Raw genomic sequence first — 9316 nt, 5'->3', positions numbered from 1 at the left:
TGTATGCTCATGTTCATCACAAAACTATTTACAATAGCAAAAAGATGGAAACAACCTACATGCCCATCAGCAGAAGAGTGGATGACCAAACTATGGTACATACACATACTGGAATGCTATACAGCACTAAAGAATAATGTAGAGTCTGCAAAACACCACATAATATGAATGAATAACAAACAAACAAAAACAAACTTTTCACAAAACAATGCCATATGTGTGTGTACATATATATTTGCATACACATACACTACCTATGTGTATATGTTTATGTATGTGAATACATGGAAAGAGATTTGGAGAACTACATTCACCAAACTGGTAACGGTAATTACTTTGTAGGTAGATAAGTGGCATACGGGATATGTTGTTGTTGTTGTTGTTAGGTGCCGGTGAGTCATTTCCGACTCACAGTGACCCCATGCACAGCAGAACGAAGACCACACGATCCTGCACCAGCTCCATGATCCTTGCTATACTTGAGCCCATTGTCACAGCCACATTTGGGATATAGGAGATACCAAAGATAACAAAACCTTGAGATAGAGAAGATATCAAAGATAACAAAACCAGTTTTTATGACAAAAATATTGTTTTATTTACACTAAACTCACAGATGATGAATGGAAGGGAGATGGGGGGCGGTTAAGGACAGCATTTGACATGCATATGCCCAATTAAAAAAAAAAACCCAAAAACCACCGGCATTGGGTCAATACTGACTCAGAGCGACCCCCACTGGGTTTTCAAGGCTATAAACCTTTACAGAAGTTGATTGCCTCATCTTCTTCCCACAGAGCATCTGGTAGGTTTGAACTGCCAACCTTCTGGTTAGCAGCCAAATGTCTCACCCACTATACTACAACAACTCCTTTGCAGATGCCCTATACTTTGGATTAGTAAATTTCTTTTAGCACTCACCTGCGGACACTGGCAATGGTCTCTCTGTTTTTGAAACGACTGAAACGGGTTGTGTAGTTTAAAGTTTTCATGAAGACTTCTGAGAGTTCCTGCTCATCCTCTGCACTCTCATTCTGTTGCTTTCGATGTTCTAGGAGCATATGAACTTCTGAATTTAGAAGTGTCTCAGCTGTTTCAAACTCTGTGAGAAACATGTCAGATATTCATTCAAAAGTAAACTTCTAAATTTCATTTTATATCTGTCTCTGCATTTGCAGAAATGCAGAGGCTTTATACTCTGCATTGTTACCTTCTTACACATTAGTACAACACAAACTATACTGGAGTGTACTTGATAATCCTATTTGGATAATGTGGATTAGAGTTTCTGACATCAAGGAACCTGACTTAGACATGCTATTGGTGATACATCATCTTAAATAGTTTAGTTACTGATTTCAAAATGGCTTACAACCAGAATTTATTTATCTCTAGTTTGCATGAGTTCAGAATCTTTGTATTTCCATAATGATAATGTTATACTCTTCCTCCATTAGTCTGTCAGTTTGTTGTACTGTTGTGGCTTGGAATGCTTACAATGCTGAAGTTTTGCCACTGGTTTTTCTAATATAAGCAGGGTCACTCATGGTGGATGGGCTTCAGCAGAGCTTCCAGAGTAAGACAGACTGAGAAGAAGGAAGGGGCCATCCACTTCTGAAAAAATTAGACACTGAAAACCTTGTGAACAGCAGTGAAACACTGTCTGATATAGTACAGGAAGATGAGTCCCTCAGGTTGGAAGGCACTCAAAATATAACTGGGGTAAATCTGTCTCTTTAGAGTCAACCTTAATGATGTGGATGGAGTAAAGCTTTCAGGAACTTCAATTGCTGATGTGATATGACTCAAAATGAGAAGAAACAGCTACAAACATCCTATAACAATCATACGAAGTATGAATCTAGCAAAATTGGAAATTGCCAAAAATGAAATGGAATGCATAAAGATCAATGTCCTAGGCATTAGTGATCTGAAATGGACTGGTATTGGCCATTTTGAATCTGACAATCATATGGTCTACTATGCTGGGAATGACAAACTGAAAAGGAAAGGTGTCACATGCCTCATCAAAAAGCGAATTTCAAGATCTGTTCTGTAGTACAGTGCTATCAGTGATAGGATAATACTCATACATCTACAAGGAAGACCAGTTAATACTACTATTATCCAAATTTACCAACCACTAAAACCAAAAATGAAGAAACTGAAGATTTTCATGAAGATCAATTACAGGCTCGAAGGGTGACTCAGGGCCATAGTCTTGAGGGTTTCAGCAGTCTCTATCAGACCAGCAAGCCTGGTCTTTTTTTTATGATATTGAGTTTTGTGCCACACTTTTCTCCCACTCTATATAGGCTCTCCAATTTTGATCCCTTTCTGAGGGGTTGGCATTGGTAGTCAGGCACCATTTAGTTCTTCTAATCTCAGGGTCATATAGGTTGAGGTTCTCATGGTCCATTAGTCCTCTGAACTGTTTCCATGTGTCTTTGATTTTCTTTACTCTATTTTGCTCTCGACAAGGAGCAATCAATACTTGCCAAATAGATGGCTGCTTGCAAGCTTTTAAGACACAATTTGCTAGTCACTGAAGTAAGATGAACAATATTTTTGTATTCCATGTTGTGCCGATTGAGCTTGATGTCCCCTGCAAGGTTGGCCCAGCAACCCACTCCCTCAAGGTACTTATTTGCAGCTAAGAAGTTATCCTAACGTTGACTCCTGTCATGTTTAAACTGCATATGGACAATTTTATAACACATACGAATACTTATCTAGGACTATTATCTGCCAAACTTATGTAGGGTTATGGGTATATTCCTATTTGCCTATTCATACCTGTCTACCTACGTACCCACCCAGTTTGCTGTTACTGATAATGCAGTATTGTATATGCAATAGTATTTGCCTTTACTGCCTGTACTCCTTGTACACCTTTTTGTGTCTTCCTTTTCCTTAGTGTCACTATGCTAGTCACAAGTTTTTGTTATACTGCTTTTCCCTTGACCCATACCAAACCTGATATATTGATGAACATTTGATTTCCACCTTTTGAAGATTGTAAAAAGTGCTGCAATGAACATTGGTGTGTATGTTTCTGTAATATTCCTGTCTTCATTTCTTCTATATCTAGGACTGGGATTTCTAGGAGTTATGAGAACTGTATGTTAAACTTTTTGAAGAACCCCAAAACGGTTTTCCATAGTGGCTGCAACATTTTATATTCCTATCAGCAATGGATGAGGTTTCCAGTTTCTCCACAATCTTGCCAACATCTGTTATTTTCTGTTTTTTAATCACTGCCATTATAATGAAGGATGAGGCAATATTTAATTGTGATTCTGACATGCAGCTTTGTAGTAACATTGAGAATCTTTTCATTTGTCTGCTGACCATTTGAATGCCTTCTTTGGTGAACTGTCTGTTCAAGTTCTCTGCCCATTTCTCTTTTTTTTTTGTTGTTGTTGTTAAGTTGTAAAAGTTTTTTTAAAATATATTTTGGATTTTACACCCATATCAGACATACAAGGAGCCCTGGTGGTGCAACAGTTGGCAGTTCAAACCAACTCAGAGGCTCTGTGGGACAAACACCCAACAATCTGCACTTGTAAAGATAAGAGCCTAGAAAATCCTATAGGGCAGTTCTACTCTGTCACATGGGGTCACAATGAGTTTAAACTTGTTTGAAAGCAACTAACATCAGCTATACAGAGATCTGGTGGTATAGTGGTTAAGTCATTTGGCTACTAACCAAAAGGTCAGTGGTTCAAACCCACCAGATGGAAGAAAAATAAAGCAGTCTCCTTTCATAAAGATATAAAGCCTAGGAATCCCAATGGCAGTAGTAATGAGTTGTAACTGTGACTCAATGGAATTGAGTTTGGTTTACTGGTTTAACATCAAATAGATGGTTCCTGAAAATTTTCTCCTACTATGTACAGTAAGCCTTCATTTTGCTGAGAAAGCTCATTATTGAATAAAAGTTTTTATGAGGTTCCACTTAACTATTTTGTTTTTTGTTGCCTGTTGCATTTCTCATCATATTTAATCCACTGTTAAAAACTAGGTCCCAATAGTCGCAGGGGACATCAAGTGCAATTGGCATAACATACTATACAAAACACTATTCCACCTCCTACTTTGGTGAGTAGCAACTGGGATCTTAAATGCTAGCAAGCTGCCATCTAGATGCAACGATGGGTCTGTCCTTGTCCAGCGCAAAGAAGAATGAAGAAAACCAAAAAGCCATGGAAACAATTAGTCCTATCGATGGTACACCATCCAATCTGCAGCCTATACAACTATGAGACCAGAAGAACTAGATAGTGCCCAGCTACCACTGTCATCCACTTAAAAGGGGATCTATGTAGGAGATCCTTGACAGAGAAGGAGAACAATGTGAACAAAACTCAAAATCATTTGGAGAAAAAAAAAGGGAGGGGGGGACCAGGTTTGCTGGTCTGATAGAGCCCAGTGGAACCGCTGAGACTATGGCCCTTAGCTGCCCTTCAGGTCTGGAATTGAATCCACACCTGTGGCTTCCAGCCAAACAAAAGATAGGCATATGAGTTGAACATTTACCTGAAGTAGATATACTTCTTGGAGAGACTAATCATGGGAGAAAGAAGGGCTGCTTATGCACAGGGAGACAGCTCAGGGGACAGGAGTACATGGAGGGATGGACACAGGGAAGAGGTAACTATGGGGAGGAAATGGGAGGGGAGCTGTTGCATTGTGGTAAACTGTGATCAGTGTTATGAGACAAAGTGTATGTGAACTGCTGTATGGAAAGTGAAATTGCTTTGTAAATTTTCACCCAAATCACAATTAAAAGAAAAAAAAGTAAAAAAAGAAAAAAAACTAGGTCCCATCCATCAAGCTGAATTGGCATAACACAGTATACAAAAACACTGTGCTACATATTACTTTGGTGAGTAGTGACTATGGTCTTAAGAGCTTGCAAGCTGCCATCAAATATGAAACAACTAGTCCCTCCTCCTCCTCTGGAGCAAAGAAGAATGAAGAAAAACAAAGATGCATGGAAACAATTAGTCCAATGAACTAGGGGACCATGCAAATGTCAGCCTACACGACCATGAGACCAGAGCTAGATGAAGCTCTGCTATCACTGTTAACCACTTGGACAGAGATCTGGACAAGAGATCCTAAAGAGTGACAGAAAAATGTGCAACAAAACTTGAAATCATAAAAAAGACCAGGCTTTACAATGACAGACACATAGACCAATGGAATAGAATTGAAAACCCAAAAAGAGATCCACTGATGTATGGTCAGGTGATCTTTGACAAAGGGCCAAAATCCATTAAATGGGGAAGAGAATGTTTGTTTAATAAATGGTGCTGACAGAACTGAATATACATTTGCAGAAAAATGAAACAAGATCTGTACCTGATACTATACACAAAAACTAACTTCAGATGGATCAAAGATTTAATGTGAAACCTAAAACTGTAAAGTTGCTCTAGGAAAACCTAGGGGCAAATTTAGGAGCCCAACTTCAAATAAGATGCAGGAATAGTCAGACAAGCGACACAGATTCTCTTCAACAAAGAAAAGAAAAACCAATTGACAGAGATAAAGAAGATAATCCTGGAGGCCTGAGCTTTGAAAGGAATTATACAGAAATGGATTAGGCACCAACTAGTGGAAAAACTTCAACGAAAAAATGAGTACAGAAACGGTCAGAGCTATCGATTGTCCGCTATTCTGACTGGACCAACAGCCTGAATATTTCAAAGTAGTGATGGGACCTGAGAATTGACCTAAAGATGAGCCCTGATCACCAAGGGCTGAAGGGACGACTGCACTGGTGGCCTATAACCAGGAAGGAAAACAGCACGGAGGGAGACAACCTGAGTGGTTGACTTTCCGCTGTCCGGAGGGCGCAGTCATTTTGATTGTTTATGCACAGCAGCCATTTTGGATATTTAAAGTGACCAAAGGTGCAACTATTTTGAATGTTTGTAAGTGGCAGCCATTTTAGATATTTAAACTGACCGAGGGTGCAGACAAGTGGTGGCCATTTTGGATATTTAAAGTGACTGAGGGTGCAGCCATTTTAAATCTTTAGAAGTGGAAACCATTTTGGATTTTAAAGTGATAGCATCCTTATTTGGATTCCAGGGACCTAGGAATAGGCTCTGTTTGCCAAGGGCAGCAGGGACATATGAGAGGCTGACAACAGGAAAGGAGACAGGTGGTGAGTGTATAACTGCTGCCCACCAGCAAATAGAGGAGCACAGCACAGTACCCACCCTGCTTGCTGCACAGGTGGCTGATGCCTATAAGGGAAACAGCAAAGGAGACAAACTGTAAACAAAACAAAGAAAATAAAAACCGTGGGCAAGTCACTCCAACATACAATCACCAATTAAATATAAACACAAACATGTCACAATGCCTCGGAGACAACAGAGCATCACAATGCACACAAAGAAACAAGATAAAGCAGGAAAAACAAGGGACTAGGATACAGACCCAAAACACATCCCTAAGAAGATGCAGCATTGGAACTCCCTGATAAGGAGTTATATTTAGGTATCTTCAATGAACTGAGAGACAGATAAAGGAAAACACAGAGAAAACTCTAAAACAATTTTGAAAGATACAAGAACAAAAGGACAAAATAAGTGAAAAATTAAAAATGACACAAAATCTAAACACAGAAATCCAGAAGACTAATACTAAATTTTCAGAAAGAAATAAGACATTGATTAGGCAAAGGAGCAGAATTCAATCAATGAAAGACAGAATTAGGGAGACTGAAGACAAATATCTGAACACTTCTTTGGAAAGAGATCAATCAGTAAAAAAGATCAAAACAAAATGAAGCTAGCCTAAGGTTCATGTGGGATACCACCAAAAGGTATAACCTACTACACGTAGGTAATTGGGATTCCAGAACAGGAAAACACAAATAAAACCACAGAGAAAACTGTCAAAGAAAGATATTTTGGAAGAAAATTTTCCTAGTATGATGAAAGAGGAGAATATATCCATTCAGGAAGTCCAATGAACCCCAAAGAGGATAAACCCCAAAAGAAAATTACCAAGACACATCATCATCAAACTCACCAAAACCAAAGACAAAGAAAAGAATCATGAGAGCAGCATGGGAAAAACGAAAAATTACCTACAAGGGACAACCAATAAGACTAAGCACGAATTTCTCAGCAGAAACCATGCAGACAAGAAGACAATGGGATGGTATATGTAAAACCCTGAAAGAGAAAAATTTTCAACCAAGAATTAGGTACCCAGCAAAACTGTCCCTCAAATATGATGGTGATATTAGGACATTTCCAGATAAGCAGAAATTAAGGGAATTTGTTAAAACCAGATCAACCTCACAAGAGATGCTAAAGGGTGCCCTTTGGATGGAGAATCAACCATAGCCAGCAACAACTTACCATTAACACACATGATGATATAACCTAGAAACCAACCCAGCTATGGAAGTATCCAAAGTAAAGAAGCCTAGAAGATTGTAAACAGGGAACCGGAGACATCAATTGACAAATGAGGACAACTACAAACCAAAAAGAGGGAAAAAACTGTGTCATTACAGAACTTCTTAGATGATAGGGAAGTCAAGACAACTACGAGATAGAATGGACTTTCTAAACGTGGGAAGAAAACTATAAATCACAGGGTAACCTCAAAGAAAAATGATAAACCTTCACATCAAAAAAGAGGAACAGCATAAATATTCAGCAAATACTAAAACAATAGCAGTGAAGGAAGTTGTAATACTATTCATCAACAAAACCAGCTCAGCATAGAAAATTATATGGAACAAAGAAATCGACACCACAAGAAAGCACATAACAAAAATGAGAGCAACAAATTTATATGTCTCAATAATTAGGCAAGGGACTTATCTCTAAGATTTATAGCAGAAGAGTGGATGACCAAACTATGGCACATACACATAATGGAATGCTATGCAGCACTAAAGAATAATATAGAGTCTGCAAAACACTGCATAAATAAGGATGAACTTGGAGGACAATAATAAATAAATAAGTCAATCAAAGAAGGACAAATATAGTATTAGTTCGCTGTTGTGGAGGGTCAAGGAAAGGTTTATGTATGGAGGGAAACTTTCTTTGTTGGTTGCCAGGGGAAGGAGAGGAGGGGAGGGAACACTACAAAAAAAGAAAGAAAAGCACTGAGCTATGTCACTTTAGTTTTGTGTATTTCACAGTACATAAATTATATTTCAATAACAAGCAGTTTTTAAAAAAAGAATAATGTAGAATCTGTAAAACACCACATAACATGGATGAATTTGGAGGACATTAAACCTAAAAAACACACTCACTGCCAATGAGTTGGATCCAACTCATAGTGACTCTACCTTGGGTTTCTGAGGCATTATCACTATGGAAGTAGATTGGGCAACTGTCCTTCCAAGGAGTGGCTGATGGGTTTGAACCACCAGAGTTGTGGTTAGCAGTCAAATGCCCCAGGCACTATACCACCAGAGCTCCTTGGAGGGCATATGCTGAGTGAAGTAAGTCAATCACAGAAGGACACTGCTGTAAAAAGTCAAGGAAATATGGAAATTTTCTTTGTTGGTTACCAGGGCTGGGAGGGGAGAGGAGGGAACACAGTTCGATAGGTAGACAAAGTATTGATTCGGGTGAAGAGAATGGCAAAGTACCAAATGTAACTGATCAACATGGTGGCACTGAGGAAGACATAAAGAGGCACATAGGAGGGACAGGCAACAAAGATGAACCCTTTTGCACATACAGTACTGTGTTGTCAGTGAAGGCAAACATGGATATACTGATGGATAGATGGGTGGAAGAGAAGACCAAAATAGATGACAGAATAGACTCTGAAACTTGCCGTTGAGCAGAGAGTAGCTAAAGGAAATGGAAGAAATGACAAGATCAAAGAATTAAACCAAAGATTTCAAGGAGCAGTTCAAGAAGACAGACTGAGACAGACTAGGAAGAAGGAAGAGGCCGTCCACTTCTCAAAGAATTGGCCAGGGAAAACCACATGAATAGCAAAGAAAAACTGTCTGATACATTACTGCGCAACTTTATGAATAGTCTGGTTAGATCAGAAGGCTCTCAAAATAGGACAGAGAAAGAGCTACATCATCAGAGTAAATCTATCCTTACACATACGGATAAGGTAAAGCTTTCGAGGCCTCCATTTGCTGATGTGACACCACTCAAATTGAGGAGAAACAGCTGCAGACATCCATTAATCATTGGAACATGGAACATACAAAGTATGAATCCAGGAATATTGCAAGTTGTCAAAAATGAAATGGAATGCATAAATATTGATATCCTTGGCATTAGTGAGCTGAAATGGA

At 38.9% G+C, this 9316-nt stretch overlaps 1 protein-coding gene across 1 annotated transcript in view; it reads right to left on the bottom strand.

Moving 5' to 3' along the window:
- The window catches only part of POLR2D (RNA polymerase II subunit D), a 79473-nt gene that overhangs the window by 20895 nt on the left and 49262 nt on the right, over window positions 1-9316 (bottom strand). The window contains exon 2 of the mRNA XM_007957845.1: window positions 922-1102. Within this exon, the coding sequence (XP_007956036.1) occupies window positions 922-1102 (181 nt within the window). The remainder of the gene's footprint in view (window positions 1-921; window positions 1103-9316) is intronic.

This window comes from Orycteropus afer, unplaced genomic scaffold (genome assembly GCF_000298275.1).
Source record: "Orycteropus afer afer isolate SDZICR_OR568_19922 unplaced genomic scaffold, OryAfe1.0 scaffold00809, whole genome shotgun sequence".
In the NCBI taxonomy this organism is placed as follows: domain Eukaryota; kingdom Metazoa; phylum Chordata; class Mammalia; order Tubulidentata; family Orycteropodidae; genus Orycteropus; species Orycteropus afer.
Note: the sequence above shows the minus strand (reverse complement) of the source record. Positions and strands in the feature narration are given on the sequence as shown.